The 19,666-nt window shown below is 46.0% G+C and overlaps 2 protein-coding genes across 7 annotated transcripts in view; one reads left to right on the forward strand and one right to left on the reverse strand.

The window, feature by feature from the left end:
- PIGL (phosphatidylinositol glycan anchor biosynthesis class L) overlaps positions 1-2,100 on the reverse strand; it is a 31,726-nt gene extending 29,626 nt beyond the window's left edge. The window contains exon 1 of the mRNA XM_060685571.2: positions 754-2,100. Coding sequence (XP_060541554.2) covers positions 754-1,132 — 379 coding nt within the window. The 5' untranslated portion in view covers positions 1,133-2,100. The remainder of the gene's footprint in view (positions 1-753) is intronic.
- An 8,600-nt stretch (positions 2,101-10,700) lies between these two features.
- The window catches only part of NCOR1 (nuclear receptor corepressor 1), a 181,303-nt gene continuing 172,337 nt past the window's right edge, over positions 10,701-19,666 (forward strand). For 4 of the 6 annotated variants that reach the window (XM_087890258.1, XM_087890280.1, XM_087890262.1 and 1 more), the window contains exon 1: positions 10,945-11,080. The gene's annotated coding sequence lies outside the window, so the exon portion shown is untranslated. Of the gene's footprint in view, positions 10,882-10,944; positions 11,081-19,666 lie in introns of those variants that run through there. The other 2 variants (XM_087890260.1, XM_087890272.1) reach the window with 1 other exon arrangement.

Genomic DNA, 19,666 nt, shown 5'->3' on the forward strand with positions numbered 1-19,666 from the left:
ATAGAATCCAACAGGGCTTTAAGGGAACCTTGGAGGTCTTCTAGTCTAACCCGCTCCCCAGGACTCCTTATATCATCCTGGACTGATGGTTTACAAAACTTTTATTGAAAACCGCCAGTGATGGAGCCTCCATTAAGAATAAGCCCTCTTATTGTTGTTAAGAAAATAATGTATCAGTCATTTATATATTTTATTTTATTTTTGTTCTCCAATCCCCAGAAAAAGGTGTTTGAGAGTGTCTCACGGGAGGTGTCAACTCAGAACAAATTTTCCAAGATTAAATATTAAGACAGGTGAGGGGGGCCTTGCATCTCCCCAATCCTACTCTTAGCATTATTGACTTTTGCTCATTTAACAACTGTATTTGGAAAAAAATTAATTGTTTATTGCAGAGTTTTCTCTATTTCCTTCCTTTGTTTTCTTTCCTCTCCTTTTTCCATCATGTCTTTTTAGGCCATAAGCCTCTCAATAAACCAACTTCTGCTTGGTTCTTATGCCCATTTTGTAGACAGGGCAAACTGAGGCTCAGTGACGTCACACACAATGGCGGACCTTCGTTAGCCCAAGAGGAATACAGGCTAGAGATGGGCGGAGCTCTTCGGAAGGTCGACGTCAGATGACGTCAGAGCGACTCCGTTTACGTACAGCAATGGCCTCAGCTTGTTCAGCCCCGCGCGCAAAATGGACGTTCCGAGGCTGCGGTTGCTAGGCAACTCCGCAGCGCTCTTCTTTTTACCTCCCCCCTCCCCTCACCTGTGGAGCCGCAGAGCAGCCACAAGCTGGCCGACTTCAAGGCGAGGATGGTGGGGGCGAAGAACATGGCTTCGTCATCAGGGTGCGCCGTCACGAAGAGGACGCGGGTGGCCTGGACGTCTCGTCGCAGCGTCGCTGACGCTACCGGTCCGTCTGAGAAAAGCGTCCGGTGGTCCGGCCGCCCCCACTTCCTCAGGCCGCGGTAGCGCTGCAGCCACCAACGAGAAAGGAGCCATAGCAAAAGAACGACAAGAAGGAAAAGAAACGGGGCGCTCGTCGCCATTGTAACGCAGGAAAGAAGGGGGGGGGAAAAAAAGAGCGGAAGGGACAAAGAAAGTCCGGATGGAAACGTGAACCGCAAAGAATGGTTCCGCCTCATATTCTTTGAGAAAATGGTATTTTCTTGATATTTCCAAGATGGCTTGTAAAACCGTTGCAGGAAACTGTTGGAAGAAACATCCTTCTGGGTTCTGCTCCAAGTGGGGAAACAGACACTGGAAACATGGAGACTGCTTGGAAAGATGGTTTAATGGTGGACAGGATCACATGGCTTGAGTTCCTGAACAGAAAAGGGGGCAGATACAGAAAATCCTCCGGTTTTTATGCTCTCTCTGGCTCTGCATTTCTTGGGGCCCCGAAAGAGTATCCTGATTGGTTGTCAGAATCCCAGGGGGTGGGGGGCCTTGCTGGCTGATGGTCACATGTGCTTCCCAGGTCACATGTGGTGAGTTGCTGCTGCTATTGTGTAGAGGGCTAATCCTATCTTTGTTGGATCTTTGGCAATTCCTACTATGGCTCTGCCTGAAGGAGGTAGATCTTTGTTACGTAGAATAGACTGGCCCTGGCCTTAATGGCCCATTGACAAAGGGTGGGGGGCAGGAAGGTGGGAGCTGCTTCAAAACATGCTTATCCCAGGGAAATATAATATTCTGCCTTTTTCATATTTCCTAAAATATTTCACTCTTCCAGGAAAGGGGTGGGTGCTAACTTCCTACAAATCCAAAAGGTTGCCAAATCTAGGATAACATCCAACCTATCTTATCTTTTGGATTGGTTCTACCTTTCAATACAATTCTTCAGTTCCTGGACCAGCAAAGTCCAAACATAGCATCATCTCAATTTTGCTCCCTTCCAATTCATTCGCAGAAGAAAAAAGACACATGGCAAAACTCCTCAGAGACACTAAAATACACTGGACTTCTCTCTCTCTCTCATACAGTGTGAACTTTGCCTTTGCAAACTGTTGCTTAATTTCAGGTTGTTGCGGAATCCAGAAAACCGGATAAATTATTAAATCGAATAGCAATATATTCTGGAATATTGCATTTGCTGGAAATAAAAATTGTGGAGTTATTGGTTTTTTTTGCTGATGGAATAGATGGAATGGAATGGAATGGAATTAGAATAATTAGAATAGAATAGAAATAGAAATAGAATAGAATAGAATAGAATAGAATAGAATAGAATAGAATAGAATAGAATAGAATAGAATTTTTTATTGGCCAAGTGTGATTGGACACACAAGGAATTTGTCTTGGTGCATACGCTCTCAGTGTGCTTAAAAGAAAAGATACATTCATCAAGAATCATAAGGTACAACACTTAATGATAGTCGTAAGGTACAAATAAGCAATCAGGAACAATTATCAATTTAAATCGTAAGGATACCAGCAACAAAGTTACAGTCATACAGTCATAAATGGGAGGAGATGGGTGGTGGGAACGATGAGAAGATTAATACTAGTGCAGACTTAGTAAATAGTTTGACAGTGTTGAGGGAATTATTTGTTTGATGATGTTATTTAGTTGGGTAATGAAATGTCTGCAAGCAAACCCCACAGTCGTTCTTTCTTTCTCCTCTTATTCCTCAACTCCACAACCCCTACTCCAGAGATGGCTAACCTTTCTGCTGTCGCGTGCCAAAAGGGGGGGGGAGTGCGGGGAGGTCACGCGCGCACGTGCCCACACCCATAATTCTATGCGCCCCGCCCCCCCTGCATACACGCGTGATCTACCCGCACTCCCCCCGCTTTTGGCATGCGATGGCACAGTGGGCCCGGTAGGCCTGTTTTTCGCCCTCCCCAGGCTCCAGAAGCTTTCTAGGAGCCTGGGGAGGGCAAAAACAGCCTTCCCCAACCCCCCAGAAGCCCTCTGGAGGCTAGAAACAGCTCATTTCCCGACTTCTGGTGGGACCAGAAGACCTGTTTTTCGCTCTCCCCAGGTTCCAGAGGCTTTCTAGGAGCCTGGGGAGGCCAAAACCCGCCTTTTCCACCCCTCCAGAGGCCCCCCGGAGGCTGGAAACAGCCTGTTTCCCAACTTCTGAAAATCAGGTGGCCGGCATGCGCATGTGCACTGGAGCTGAGCTAGGGCAATGCTCGTGTGCCCACCGATATGGCTCCACGTACCACCTGTTCGCCATCACGGCCCTACTCCCTTCTAACCCTGATTAAAGGCCTGGAGACTAAAACATGGAATGGTTCCAGGATTTGGGTTTGGCCTGTCTAAAGAAAGAAGGACTAGAGGGGACATGATAGCAGTATTCCAGTATTTGACGGGCTGCCCAAAAAGAGGGGGTCAACTTATTTTCCAAAGCACCAGAAGGCAGGATAAGAAGCAAATGATGGAAACTAACCAAGGAGAGAAGCAACCTGGAATTAAGGAGAAATTTCCTGACAGAACGTAACCAGCTTGTCTTCAGAAATTGTGGGTGCTCCGTCACTAGAGGTTTTTAAGAAGAGACTGGACAGCCACTTGTCTCAAATGGTATAGTTTAATTTAATTTAATTTTATCAAATTTCTATGTTGCCCAACTCCCAAGGGACTCTGGGTGGCTAGGATCCCTTGGGAGTTGGGTCTCCTGCTTGAGCAGAGGGCTGGAATAGAAGGACCTCCAAGGTTCCTTTCAGCTCTATTCTGATTGATTGCAGTTGAGCTTCATAAATAATCATCAACAAATCCAGGTCATACTCTATCATACCCTCTGAACATTGGGCACAAAGCCAGGTTATTTAACCAAGTTAAAATCAGTAGAGTTGGAGCTCAGCTTGTAGAAAGAGAAGACTGAACAACATTCCTTGTTCAGCCAGAGACAGTTTTATTTGCGCAGTTTCAGAACCAGATTTGTATCTGCAATTCTGAACAAAGGAAGAGTTCTGATACATCTGCTTTTATACATATCCAAGACAAAGGACTTTGCTGGCACAGCAGTTTTCCATATATGGTTAACATCTGTTACATGATAATTGACACTTTTTAATTACTAAATTCCTGCCTTAATTTATAGTACATGAGATAATTTTACCTAAACATCCTCCTTAGTTCTGTATCCGCTGATGCATAGATTCATGGCTGGCCTTGGATTAATAAGTAACTTTTTGTTTCAGATGGATGTCTTTGCATCCTTGACAGATATCTTCCTCAGAAGACATATATTATACATGGTCCTTGCATCTTTGACAGATAGGCCCCTCAGAAGATATGTTGCCAAGAATGGAATTTAGCTGACAGTGTAATCGCTGAACAAGCACATTTCTTTCTTTATAATAATGTGAATAAAGAGAGTCCTCCAGTGTTCATATAGCTGACCTTATACCATTCACATTATTCACATTATTATATTATTCACATTATTCACTTTAAGCTAATCTCAGTTGAAATGAGGTTTCATACAGTGGGTTCCATGGCAAAAAAAATATCTCTAAATTAACCTTTTTGTGGGGTAATTGTCAGGCATCTGCCAATTAACAATTCTTAAAAGCAATGCATGTTTGTGTTGTGGCAAAGTGTGAATTCAATGCTTTGGCCCTACATATTATGTAAATTGGAGCTTAATTCAAACTGTGATTAAGGAAATGGACAGCCATTGTAGCACCTCCCATCTCAGACGGGGATGAGTTTCGTATTTATTCTAATATTAATTTATTTATGTCAAGTTTAAGATAAGTAGACTTCATTTCCCAGAATTTCTTACCATGTTTTAGGATGGGTGGACTTCCACTCCCAGAATCCCCCAGCCAGCATGCTTTAAGAGGGGTGGACTTCATCTCCCAGAATCCCCCAGCCAGCATGCTTTAAGAGGGGTGGACTTCCAATCCCAGAATCCCCCAGCCAGCATGCTTTAAGAGGGGTGGACTTCCACTCCCAGAATTCCCCAGCCAGCAATGCTTTAAGAGGGGTGGACTTCCACTCCCAGAATCCCCCAGTCAGCATGCTTTAAGAGGGGTGGACTTCCATTCCCAGAATTCCCCAGCCACCATGCTTTAAGATGGGTGGACTTCCATTCCCAGAATTCCCTAGCCGGCATGTTTTAAGATGGGTGGACTTCCACTCCCAGAATCCCCCAGCCGGCATGCTTTAAGAGGGGCAGACTTCAACTCCCAGAATTTCCCAGCGTGGACATCAACTCTCAAAATTCTCCAGCTACTGTGTTTGTTGCGGTAATCATGCTAGCTGGGAAATTCTGGGAGTTGAAGTCCACCTCTCTTAAAGTTGCCAAATTTGTAAACACTGGGCCAAAATGATCCTGAAGTTCCAACTCTTAACGATAATTTTATGTATTCCATTAAATACTGTACTTGGTAGCCTCTAAAAGCTGCTGCATTTTTTCAAGGTCTTTTGACCTTTTAATTTGAGCATTGACAGACTCCCACGTTCTTGTGCTGGAGTGGACATCTGGATTTATTCAACATAAATGGAAAGGTATTTCGCCATCTGGTCTTAAGTACGGTTACTTAGAATGAAGGCCTCCTGATTTTAACAGCGTTCCCTTCCAAGTAAATGTCTTATTAATGCAATTGTGGTTTGCAGATTTCTTCACAATGTTGTTATGCTTCAGGGGTGAAATCCAGCAGGTTCTGACAGGTTCTGGAGAACCGGTAACGGAAATTTTGAGTAGTTCGGAGAACCAGCAAATACCATCTCTGGCTCACCCCCAAAGTGGGGTGGGAATGGAGATTTTGCAGTATCCTTCCCCTGCCATGCACACCAAGCCACATCTACCAGGCCACGTCCACAAAACCGGTAGTAAAAAAATTTGAATTTCACCACTGTTATGCTTGCCTTTTCGTCAAGACCTTTAAATGAGTAGGGCATCATTACTTTTTAAACAAATAATTGACCAACCAATCCTATGTTATATACAGTATTTATGTAAAATCCTACAGCGATATATTTTGCGTTAAGTTATATATACAAGATTCCTCTCCCTGGCAAACTTCCAAAGTTTATATAACCAATGCATGACTAACCTTAAATTTCCAGAAAGTTTTTTTTTTCTGCAGCCAAATTTATGCTGCTCTTATTATCTGCTGATTTGCAAACCAAGAGGAAGAGAAATTAGAGAGGATTTGCCAGTGATATTTCTGTTCGGTGGTAGAAAGGAAATTCTCCATTTCCATTTGTGTTTCATTTAGGAAAAGGTCCTTATTATGGAATCATCCTTCCATACAAAATTTTACAAAAGTCTTAAACATTCTCACTGGAAATCTAAAACCCGGAAGCCATTTTCCACTTGCTAGAGATACTGTTTATCTGTTTAAATATAACATTTATTTGAAGATTTTTTTTACACGCTGCTAGTCAGCCCAAAGTAGGTTAATCAGACATCTGACAAAAAGGAAATGAGAGGCAGTCTGGCCTACTGGATAGGGTGCTGAGCTACAGACCAGGAGATGGTGAGTTCTAGTCCTGCCTTAGACATGAGAGCCAACTGGGTGAATTTGGGCCAATCACCAGAAGACAGTGAATTCCAGTTCCATCTGATGCATGAAAGACAGCTGCATGATTTTGGGCCAATGAACCAGGAGACGGTGAGTTCTAGTTCTGCCGTGAAAACTGATTTTACGGTTAATCACACACTCTCAGTCCAACCGGCTTCCTCACAGGGTGGTTGTTTTCAGCAACATAAGCCGAAGAAGGAGTATTACATGTTTACCACCTCCAATAATTTATAAACTAATAAAGGTGAGATAAAAATCTTAATAAATAGACTAAAACGGGATGTGTCCTTTGTTTGCTAGGCATAGCTTTAAAGTCAACTGTTGTGCAGCTGTCTGAATATCTTTTCCTGATCAGTTTACTCCAAGCCATCCCAACTTAAGTCAGTTAGGAAAAAAAAGACTCTTGATCCACTGTTAACAAAAGTACAGTTTGCTAAAGCCAAGTGGTTACAATGAGGCAAAACCGGAACTGAAGATTTGCACCCAAAGCATCTGTTTCACTTTTCCCTTCTCCCCAACTAAAGGTAAAGGTAAAGGTTCCCCTCGCACATAAGTGCTAGTCGTTCCCGACTCTAGTGGGCGGTGCTCATCTCCGTTTCAAAGCCAAAGAGCCAGCGCTGTCCGAAGAAGACGTCTCCGTGGTCATGTGGCCAGCAAGACTCAACGCCAAAGGCGCACGGAGCGCTGTTCCTTTCCCACCAAAGGTGGTCCCTATTTTTCTACTTGCATTTTTTTACCTGCTTTCGATCTGCTAGGTTGGCAGGAGCTGGGACAAGTCACGGGAGCTCACCCCGTTACGCGACACTCAGGATTCGAACCACCGAACTGCCAACCTTTCAATCGACAAGCTCAGTGTCTTAGCCACTGAGCCACCGCATCCCTTTCTCCTAGGTATCTTAATTGTCCAATTACATTCAAAACAAATTGTTTTAGTAACCGTCGGGCTGGATGGCATCACATTTCATTTCATGAGCTTGGAATGGCCTGCGGCTCTCACCGGATGGCACGAAAAGTAGTTTTGATTCCCCTTATCCCAGTGTGGGAAGCCCCCACTCCCACCCCTCAGAGAATGAAATATTTGGGGAATATTAAAAGAGGCAGAAATATTATATTTCCCCAAAGGACAAATGGAGAAAAATCTTAACAAAGGTGGAAAGCAGCTCCAGTTTTCCTTCCATAGCCTCAAGCAGAAGCTTCAAGTCTTTACAAATGGATAGAACAGGACAGGACAGGACAGGACAGGACAGGACAGGACAGGACAGGACAGAATGAGAGAAGGAGAATGGAATGGAATGGAATAGAAAATGGAATGGAATGGAATGGAATAGAGGATAGGATAGGATAGGATAGGATAGGATAGGAAATAGAATAGAATTAGAGTAGAGTAGAACAGAACAGAACAGAACAAGGTCGTACAAAATTGGGGCAAAACTCACTTAACAATTGTCTCGCTTTGCAAAATTGAGAAATGTTGGGCTCAATTGTGGTCAGAAGTCAAGGATGACGTGTAGGGCGTATAAAGCTGTAAATCTTCCTTTTGTCCTGTGTTATTGCTTGATATGGGATCTATGTCCTGTTCTAACCAATGGGGTCCACTGTTTGTTTTAAGACTGTAAAAATATCCTGAATCTAAAAGGTTTGAGAAGATCTGTTTCTATTGGATCGAGCCATTCAAAGATCCATTTTAATATCAATTAAAATCTCCTGGCCAAAATGCCAAGAACCAAGAACAAAGGATTAAGAAAGCTTTATACATTTTCACTACAAGAGAAGGCAGGACAAGGCGAGATAGTAAGAAATATTACTGTATCATCTAATAAACATTTTAGTAATAATACTACAATTTGTTCTATTGGTCTCTAGCTGTCCCTATTCCTAAACCTTGGCTAATGAATGTCCCAGGAGTTATCTAATACACATTTTATTGGCTGCAGGCCATCTGTATTCCTAATTTTTAACTGAGGCCTGCAAGTTGTCTAACTCTTGTTACTTTTATCAACTTTCTAACTACCCAGAATTGTTACAAGCTTTACACATGCATATTTCCTGTAGCATTCTTTGTTCTTGGCAGACACCTTCCAAAATTACAGCCTTCCTGATCTACTTTCAAGCGTGTGCCATGACCTGGCTTTATTTTATCAGGCAGCCCATCAGGTGTTCCACCCAAATATATGTGGTTGGAGCTGAATGATCAGTTCATATTACACATACACTTTCCTTGTGCAATGCAAATTGTTTAAATGTCATCATAGAAGAGCCTAACTACATTTTCCTTCTCAGTTGTACGATGTTGATGAAAACAACTGAAGATTCATAGCGTTCGATAATTTGAATCACATTCCTTATCCCTGTAAACCAGGGGTGTCCAACGTTGACAACTTTATGACATATGGACTTCAACTCCCAGAATTCCCCAGCCAGCATGCTTTAAGACGGGTGGACTTCCACTTCCAGAATTCCCCAGCCAGCCTGCTTTAAGAAGGGTGGACTTCCACTCCCAGAATCCCCCAGCCAGCATGCTTTAAGAGGGGTGAACTTCAACTCCCAGAATCCCCCAGCCAGCCATGCTTTAAGAAGGGTGGACTTCAACTCCCAGAATTCCCCAGCCAGCATGCTTTAAGATGGATGGACTTCCACTCCCAGAATCCCCCAGCCAGCATGCTTTAAGAGGGGTGGACTTCCACTCCCAGAATTCCCCAGCCAGCATACTTTAAGAGGGGTGGACTTCCACTCCCAGAATTCCCCAGCCAGCATGCTTTAAGACGGGTGGACTTCCACTTCCAGAATTCCCCAGCCAGCCTGCTTTAAGAGGTGTGGACTTCAACTCCCAGAATTCCCCAGCCAGCATGCTTTAAGAGGGGTGAACTTCAACTCCCAGAATTCCCCAGCCAGCATGCTTTAAGACGGGTGGACTTCCACTCCCAGAATTCCCCAGCCAGCATGCTTTAAGATGGATGGACTTCCACTCCCAGAATCCCCCAGCCAGCCTGCTTTAAGAAGGGTGGACTTCCACTCCCAGAATCCCCCAGCCAGCATGCTTTAAGAGGGGTGAACTTCAACTCCCAGAATCCCCCAGCCAGCCATGCTTTAAGAAGGGTAGACTTCTACTCCCAGAATCCCCCAGCCAGCCATGCTTTAAGAGAGATGGACTTCCACTCCCAGAATTCCCCAAGTTTACTGGGGATTTCTGGGAATGGAAGTCCACAGATCTTTACGTTGCCAAGATGTACAATATTGTATTTTTTGGCAATTTTTGGCAATACTGTAAATTTTGGCTACAGAGTAGCATGGTGGATGAAATACTTGTGTTGTGTTTGAACTTGCCAATATGGGTAAGAGTGAAGGCAAAATCTTTTGGCAAGTTGCTAAACACAAACCAACCCATATAATTAACGTTATGCAAAAGAGTTTTTGCTGAATTCCAATTAAGGGCCAATTAAATTAAGTTGCCCTTTAATTCCAGGAGACTTTGCCCCGCCCTTTTCCTTGTCTTGATTTCTTAATTAACTTCAGGCAAGAATGCTCTATTCTAATTGGTTGAAAGAGGGACTGATTTCCCGCCCTCCAAAGGCGTTGGGGGGGGCTGCTCACCGTTTCTGTTCTCTGATTGGACGTGACGTCATCCGCGGGAAGAGCCGGAAGTATCCAGCCCATAGATTTAGAAAAGCTAAGAGGGTTATCTCTTGCTGGGATACAAATGCAAAGCCTACAGAAAAAGCCATTTTTTTGTTTATTATCCCGGGGAATAGAAATTAGAGCCTCCCATGGATTTAAAGAAGTTAAGCAACAATTGCAATATTTTTTCCAGAAAGAATAATTTTATTTCTAGTCGACTGTATAGCAAAGAGTTATTTTAATTATTATTATTATTATTTTTAAAAAAGTCTTCCTTTATTTTGATGAAACGGGCACCATTTTAAAAATAATAATCAGCAAAAGCAAATACAAGTCTTCAATGTAGAGCTGGCAAGCGTGGGAAAATAAAGTGAATTTTTTGCCAAAAGCAAGTTTTCTAGAGGGGCGTGTCGCAATATCTTTCGCACGTATCTCTCTACACTTTTCCTACGTCTATAGTCGAAGACCTACGAAGCCCCCCCCGTCCTTATCGCCTTCACCTCAGAGGCCGCCTGAGTTGCTCCCTCCCATTGGCTGGGTGCTCGGGGCCACGCCCCCTCCACCTTTGCATCCCTATTGGCCAGCGCGCCTCTCGGACTCTTTTCCCCCCCCCTTTCCCACAGAAGCGTCCCCGCCGTAGAGTTCCCTTAATTGGTGCCGCACGGTCCTGGAAGGGGTGTAGTGAATTTTCCTACGGTCGAATCGGTCCCCGCGCTTCCTATGGAATTCGAAGAGTTAACCGAGAGCGAGAGTCATCCGGATGAGCCTGACGGGAGAATTTAGAGCGCTGCCCGCGGTGAGTTTTTTTTTTTTTTTAAAGAAATCGGCGAAAGGGCGTCGGCGGTGCTGCCAGGACCCGCGTCGCGAGGGCGAGGGGAGAAAGGGGGCGGAGCCTCGGGTGTGTGTGTGGGGGGGGGAGCCAAGATGGCGGCGGCGGCTGAGGAGGAGGAGGAGGTTTCGCTGCCACCGACGCCGACGAGGAATTGCAGGATGAGGTGAGGCCAAGCCGGGCCCGGCGCGGTTCCTTCACGGGCGGGGCACTTTCGGCCTCCCGGGAGGGGGGGGAGAGGAAAAGGGGGGGCGGAAGAGGCGGGGGGGCGAGGCCGGCTGGGGGGGGTGGGCGGCAATCTTGACAGGTCGAGGAGGTGAGGTGGGGGAAGGGAGGCCGAAGGGGAAGCAAACGGACCCCCTGCGCTCGAGGCATGCTGAGGCGCCGCCGGACTACACCTCCCATCGCTCCCCGCCAGGCCTGGTCCTGGGCACGTGCGCCGGGACTACACCTCCCATCGTCCACAGCAGCAGCCCCCCCCCTTGTATTAGTAGCCCTCCCCTCCCCCCCCTTTCTCCATATCTTATATCCATTCGACACCCAGACGGCAGCCCTGTCTATATATATATATATTCCTTGTTTTATTCCTTTCCCCGGCCTTGTGTGTTTTGTTCCTGGGATGACAATTCCCATCGTCCCCAGCCTCAGGCTCCCCCAGGATCTCCGTAGGTGTGAAGGTTGGGGAGGATGGGATCCCATCGTCCCCAACCTCACCCACTTCCAGAATCTCTAGAGGTTGGGGAGGATGGGAGCCCATCGTCCCCAACCTTACGCTCCCCCAGAATCTCTGTAGATGTAAAGGTTGGGGAAGATGGGAGCCCATGGTCCCCAACTTCACGCTCCCCCAGAATCTCTGTAGATGTAAAGGTTGGGGAGGATGGGGGCCTATCGTCCCCAACCTTACGCTCCCCCAGAATCTCTGTAGATGTAAAGGTTGGGGAAGATGGGAGCCCATGGTCCCCAACTTCACGCTCCCCTAGAATCTCCGTAGATCTAAAGGTTGGGGAGGATGGGGGCCCATCGTCCCCAACCTCAGGCTCCCCCAGAATCTCTGTAGATGTAAAGGTTGGGGAGGATGGGATCCCATCGTCCCCAACCTCACGCTCCCCCAGAATCTCCGTAGATGTAAAGGTTGGGGAGGATGGGAGCCCATCTTCCCCAACCTCACACGCCCCCCCGACTCTGCCCCATATTTTTGCTGCTTCACTTGCAATTCCTATCCTGGCTCTGGGTGGTCCATATTCATCTGGGTGCCATATCCCATAATCCCCAACCCCTATCCCTATTTTTTTCCCCCGCTTCATGAGCTTCGAGATAGTTCCCATTATCCCTGCCGCTGCCCTTTTCCAGCCTTGGGTGCTCCTCCATGGAATAGGACGCCACTCTGCCTCAAATGCCCATCGTCCCCTGCCCTGAATGTTTTAATCGGTGGTAGCTCCCATCATCCCCGGCCAGCCCGCATTCCCTTGCTTGTGGTGTCAGATTGGAACCCCAGAATTTGCTCTTGGCGTTTCATTTCTTGTTGTGGTTGTAATGGAAAGCCTCACCTTGCCTGCACGCAGGCTGTGTCGCTGGGAATGATGGATATTAGAGTCTTTATGGAGCTGACAAGTGTTTTGATTGCTAGAAGAGAGAATAAGTGGCTGGTGTAGGCGCAGGGAGGTTTGGCTCTATCCACCTTTATTTATTTATTTATTTGTATCCCGCCTTTATTATTTCTACAAATAACTCAGAGGAGATATCCAACACACCTTCCTCCTACTATTTTCTCCATAACAACAACAACAACCCTGTGAGGTGGATTGGGTTGAGCAAAAGGAACTAGTCCAAGTTCACCCAGCTGGCTTTCATGCCTAAAGCAGGACTAGAACTCCCAGTCTCCCAGTGATTGGCCCAGAGTCACCCAGCTGGCTTTCATGCCTAGGGCAGGACTAGAACTCACTTTCACCTGGTGATTGAGCCAAAGTTACCTAATTGGCTTTCATGCCTAAGGCAGGACTAGAACTCCCAGTCTCCCAGTGATTGACCCAAAGTCCCCTAATTGGCTTTCATGCCTAAGGCAGGACTAGAACTCACTTTCACCTGGTGATTGGCCCAAAGTTACCTAATTGGCTTTCATGCCTAAGGCAGGACTAGAACTCCCAATCTCCCGGTGATTGGCCCAAAGTCACCCAGCTGGCTTTCCTTCTAAGGCACAACTAGATCTCCCCGTCTCCTGCCTTCTAGCCACTACTAGGCCAAACTTTAGGCCTCAGTGCTCCCTGGCACACATTGATTGGGCCAGCCCCTCCCTCTCAGCCCAAGAGTTACTATGCCTCGCAAATAATGATCATGTGACTCAGAGAGGCTGCAACAGTTGTAAATATACACTTAATTGTCATGTGTCCAAATGTTGATGCTGTTATCCTGGTGCTGGTGTGATGATTGTAAGTCATTTCCCCCCAGTATTATTATTATTATTATTATTATTAATTTGATTTATATGCCGCCCTTCTCTGGAGACTCAGGGTGGCTTACAATGTGTTAAGCAATAGCCGTCATACTTTTGTATATTTATACAAAGTCAGCTTATTGCCCCCACAAACTGGGTCCTCATTTCACCTACCTTAGAAAGGATGGAAAGCTGAGTCAACCTTGAGCCTTGGAGAGATTCGAACTTACAGTAATTGCAGACAGCTGGTGTTAATCACAATGCTATCAGTCTGCTGAGCCACCAGGCCCGTATTGTAACTTAAAACTATTGCTAAATGAATGATTGTAACTCGAGGATTGCCTTTAAATCTAACTGGAAAAGGGGGAACGAAAAGAGAAATTTTGCAATGGTTTTGAGGGGTTTTTTAAGGTGCTTTTTACAAGTCATCCTCGACTTACGGCCAGCATTGAGCCTAAAACTTTTGCTGTTAAGCAAGACACTTGTTAAGTGAGTTTTGCTCCATTTTACGATCGGTCTAGCCCAGTGTTTCTCAACCTTGGAAGCTTGAAGATGGGTGGACTTCAACTCCCAGAATCCCCCAGCCAGCAGCGCTGGCTGGGGGATTCTGGGAGTGGAAGTCCACCCATCTTCAAGCTTCCAAGGTTGAGAAACACTGGGCTAGCCAGAGTTGTTCAAGGAATCACTGCAGTTGTTAAGTCAGTAACACTGTCGTTAAGTGAGTCTGCCTTTCCCCCCTTGACTTTGCTTGTCAGAAGGCCGCAAAACGTGACCCTGGGACGCTGCAACCGTCATAAATATGAACCAGTTGCCAAGCCCCTGAATGTGGATCCCATGGCCATGGGAATGCTGCCACAGTCCCTAAGTGGATATATTGCCGCATAAAGTGTGAAAAACGGTCCTGAGTCAGTTTTCCGTGCCGTTGTAAATTTGAAATATCACTAAACGAACGATTGTAAGCCAAGGACTACCTGTATTGGTTTTTTATATTTCTTTTTTTTTCCTGTCCTTTCCAAAGAGGCTTAAAGCAGAATAGTAGAGTTGGGAGGGACCTTGAAGGTCATCTAGTCCAACCTCCTGCTCAGGCAGAAGACCCTATACCCGTGATGGTGATGAACCTGTGGCACGTGCGTGGCGGGGCGCTCGCATTGCATTTTGGGGCCTCGCGCAGTGCTCCTGTGCCCCATTTTGGCTTCCAGGTTGGTCCAGGATGCCACCACACATCCTGTTCTGGGCCTGGAAAGCCGCCTGCTCCAACCTGGAAGCCAAAAATGCACGGGGGGGGGGGTCTTGCATGGGAGGTGGGGCATGCGGAGTGGGTTGGATGTTGCATGCGCATTGCATTATGGGTGCAGGCGTGCGCAGGTGCGCTCGCTTTTTTTTTTTTTTTAATTTGATTTATATGCCACCCTTCTCCGGAGACTCAGGGCGGCTTACAATGCGTTAAGCAATAGCCTTCATCCTTTTGTATATTTATACAAAGTCAGCTTATTGCCCCCAGAAACCGGGTCCTCATTTTACCCACCTTAGAAAGGATGGAAGGCTGAGTCAACCTTGAGCCTGGCGAGATTCGAACCTGCAGTAATTGCAGGCAGCTGGTCTTAATAACAGGGTGCTTTAGACCACTGTACTACCAAGGCTCTGGCTTTTGGCACACAACGCCAAAAAGCTTAGCCATCACCGCCCTATCCCATGTCAGACAAGTGCCTGTCCAGTCTCTTCTTAAAAACCTCCAGTGATGGAGCGCCCACGATTTCTGGTGGCAAGTAGTTCCACTGGTTCATTGTCCTCACTGTTAGGAAGTTTCTCCTTAGTTCCAGCTTGCTTCTCTCCTTGATGAGTTTCCATCCGTTGCTTCTTCTCCTGCCTTCTGGTGCTTTGGAGAATAATTTGACCCCCCCTCTTCTTCGTGGCAGCCCCTCAAATATTGAAACACTGTTATCATGTCACCCCTGGTCCTTCTTTTCGTTAAACTACACATACCCAAAGCAGTGTGCCTTCCCTCCCGTGTCCCATTCTATGTCTGTGCAACTTACAAGAATTAGGGACGTGGAGCTGGACCGGTCAGGAAAATGCTGGAGAAGGGACAGAATTGATGGTGAAAACAGGTTGGGAATGGCTGACCGAGGGCGTGAATGAAGGAGAGATTGGAAGGTCAGGAGTGAGTAGCTTTGCTAGAGGTTGTGTAACTTACTGGTAGTTCTCAATTTATGACCACAAGGGAGCCTCAAAATCTTTGTTTGCTGAGTGATCCCAGGCTGGAAGCTCGGCAAAATATCTAGAACAGTGTTTCTCAACCTTGGAAGCTTGAAGATGGGTGGACTTCAACTCCCAGAATCCCCCAGCCAGCAACGCTGGCTGGGGGATTCTGGGAGTTGAAGTCCACCCATCTTCAAGCTTCCAAGGTTGAGAAACACTGATCTAGGAGGAAAAATTGGGTTGGCCCATTTCTGAATTCTTACTGAAAAGAAATGCTATTGGTGGTCGTCTTTCCATCCTAGGAGCTCAGCGCCAGTTTGACCGAGATGACATTTTTAGTAAGAGTTAGTCCTTGACTTAACAACCATTCGTTTAGGGACCGCTTGCAGTTACGACGGGACTGAAAAAGTGACACAGGACTGTTTTTTGCACTTGAAACCGTTGTGTTCACCTGATCAAAATTGGGACACTGGACAAGTAGCTTGTATTGAAGATGTTCGCCGTGTCCCAGGATCACCTGATCTCCTTTTGCGACCTCCTGACAAGCAAAAGTCCATGGGGGGAGCCAGATTCACTTAACAACCCTTTTCCTAACCTAACAACTCCAGTTACAGACTTAACGACTGTAGCCAGAAAGGTCGTAAAATGGGGCAAAGCTCACTTAACAACTCCCTTGCTTAGTGTCAGAAATGTTGGCCTCCATTGTGGTCGTAAGCTTGAATTATTTTCCGATTTACTTCTTTACAAGTAGAGGTAATCCTCAATTTACGACCACAACGGAGCCCACAATCTCTGTTGCAAAGTGAGAAAATTTGTTGAAATACGTTCTTTTGCCCCGTTTCACGACTTTCCTTGCCACATTGGTTAAGCCAATCCCTGTGGCGGTTAAAATAGTAACACGGTTGTTAAATGAATCGGGCTTCCCCCCTCGACTTTGCTTGTCGGGAGAGCCACAAAAGAGGATCCACAGGCATCTTTGGGGTACTGCAGCCGTCATAACTGTGACTCAGTTGTCAAACCCCTGAATGTAAATCAGGTGGCCATTGCAAGGGTCATAAAGTCACTTTTTTCAGTGCCGTTGTAACTTCAAATGGTCACGAGGTGAATTGTTGTAAGCTGAGGACTCACTGTAGTCCAGGATCGCCTTATCAGGGATAAGGACAGCATATAAATTCAATAAATATGTTGTTGTCCGCCAGCAGCCTGCGGAGCTGGCAGCGGAGTCGGACAGCGATGAGGCTGAGGAAGAACATGGGCCGGTCCCGGAGGCTGGGGAAGGCCCGGATGAGGGCTCTGCGTCGGAGGCAGAGATGGGGCTAGGGCCATCGGGGACTGATGTGCAGACTTTGGAGCCTCCGGAGGCTGACAGCAGAGAGACAGAGGAACAGGAGGAGCCTGTTCCTAGCGCACGTATGAGAAGAGCTGCCAGAAGGCAGGAGCAGCTAAAGCAGAGAGGACGACTCAGGAGTAAGGCCAAGAGATGATTGGCCCCTCCCATAAGGCTTAAAACAGGCCAGCAACGGCGTTTGGGCTTTGCCGGAAAACAACGTTGGTAGCTTCGTCGCCTTCTTCATCTACGTCTTGTATTTTTTTTTTTGTATCTGTGACTTCTGAACGTTTGCCAAGAAAGGCCTTTGGCAGTTTGCCTAACTGGACCAAGGTTTGCGATAGGACTGAGGAATTTGTGTTGGGAGGAACTTGCTTTAATTTAAGTGAACGACGCTGGGAATGAAGTCATTCTCAGCTGTTCGAATAAAGTTTGTTGGTTGTTTCACGGACTGATTTTCCTACTACTTACTTGGGCCTGGGTCACAACAAAATAAATGAAAGAATGAATAAAGGTTGCAGGGAGGGCAGAGTTTATATTATATATTTATACTCTTTTTGTTTGTTTGTTTGAATAACAGAGTTGGAAGGGTCCTTGGAGGTCTTCTAGTCCAATCCCCTGCTTAGGTAGGAAACCCTATATACCATTTCAGACAAATGGATATCTAATCTCTTCTTAAAAACTCCTAGTCTTGGAGCATTCACAACTTCTGGAGGCAAGTTGTTCCACTGATTAATTGTTCTAACTGTCAGGAAATTTCTCCTTAGTTCTACGTTGCTTCTCTCCTTGATTAGTTTCCATCCATTGCTTCTTGTCCTGCCCTCACGTGCTTTGGAGAATAGCTTGACTCCCTCTTCTTTGGGGCAGCCCCTGAGATATTGAAAGACTGCTATCATGTCTCCCCTAGTCCTTCTTTTCATTAAACTAGACATAATGCAACTGTTCTTCATATGTTTTAGCCTCCATTCCCCTAATCATCTTTGTTGCTCTTCTCTGCAACTTTTTATAGAGTCTCAGCATCTTTTTTACATCGTGGCGACCAAAACTGAATATATTTTAATTGGAAGCCTTGAACTGATGCAAGATAAAATCCTACGCTGGACTGACCGAGAAATCTTACACGCCCACGTATAACGTTAGCCTTCCGAGTGCGACAGCCTCCCGGCGGGATTAAGGCTGGGGATACAATTCAATCCTAGGCAGGGTGCAGCTCAGGGTCATGGGCCTTGTAATCCAGTGCATATGGAAGGCCCTCGGTGGTGGAGTGGGAGGAAACTGTCTTAAACACTTGGCATGGTTACGCAAAAGAGATGATGTACAAAACACCGTATGTAAAATACGTGTAGTCATCGACTTGCAACAATTGATTTAGTGACCGTTCGAAGTTACAACAGCCCTGAAAAAAAAGTGACAGTTTTTCACACTTACGACCGTTTCAAGCATCCCCGTGGTCACGTGATCAAAATTTTAATATGTGGAAACTGACTCATATTTATGACGGTTGCAGAGTCCCGGGGTCACATGATCCTCTTTTGCGGCCTTCTGACGAGGGAAGTCCACGGGGACGCCAGAATCGCTTCCCAACCGTACAACTAACTTAACAACCGCAGTGATTCGCTTAACAACGGGGTCAAGACTAGGATATTGTATATTTGTATATTTGTATTTTAATTCTGGCTGTACACCGCCCTGAGTCCTTCGGGAGAATGGGCACTATATAAATAAAATTATTATTATTATTATTAAGACAGGTGGTAAAATGGAGCAAAACTCACTTAACCGCTGTCTCGCTTAGCAACAAAAATTTGAGGGTCAGTTGTAAGTCAAGGACTACGGCTAAGAATCAGAGCCAGTTACGATGCTTGTTAGATGAGCGGATTCTGGCAAGGGGAAGTCCCCGTCACCCATCTTCCTCACCCTGATGGCCTTACTTCCTGATTTATTTAGAGGCCAGCTCGTTTCTTTTAAACCTTGCAAGTTCTCCCGTCTTACGCCCTAAAAATGAAACCTCGATTGGCTGCTTAGTAAATGCACTTCTTTTTTTTTTTTTTTTAAATTGATTTATATGCCACCCTTCTCTGGAGACTCAGGGCGGCTTTCAATGCGTTAAGCAATAGCCTTCATACTTTTGCATATTTATACAAAGTCAGCTTATTGCCCCCACAAACTGGGTCCTCATTTCACCTACCTTAGAAAGGATGGAAGGCTGAGTCAACCTTGAGCCTGGCGAGATTCGAACCTGCAGTAATTGCAGGCAGCTGGTCTTAATAACCAGCTTAATAACAGGGTGCCTTAGACCACTGTATTACCAAGGCACTTCTTTCCCTGTGAGCCTGTTGAAATTCTCCGTATCCAGGTCACATTTGTCCCAAAGATGATTTTTCCGGAGGCAACTGGATTTTCTTGTTTTTTCTTTTGAAGACATTTCCCTTCTCATCCAAGAAGCTTGTTCGGCTCTGACTGGATGGTGGGGAAGGGAAGGATTTCTACTCCTTGCAGACAGCTGGTCATTTGCATCCTTTTTAGAGAGCCGTTGAGGCCGCTTGGAGGTTTATCTGTTTCCTCAGGGTCACCTGAGTGGTGTCAATGTATTCCTGTAGTCTGCAATTTTTGCCTCTGGAAATCCATTCCTACTCCCACACCGTTCAAAGGGGGTTGATCCCAAATTGCATCGCTAAAAGTCTGTAGAGATCCTCCGTCATCCATGGTTGTCCCAAAGGTGCTTTCTTCAAGAGGCAACTGGACTTTCTCATTTTTTTTTCTTTTCTTTTGAAGACGTTTCGCTTCTCATCCAA

This window comes from Pantherophis guttatus, chromosome 1, assembly GCF_059756535.1.
Source record: "Pantherophis guttatus breed Tessera chromosome 1, ASM5975653v1, whole genome shotgun sequence".
Classification (NCBI taxonomy): Eukaryota; Metazoa; Chordata; class Lepidosauria; order Squamata; family Colubridae; genus Pantherophis; species Pantherophis guttatus.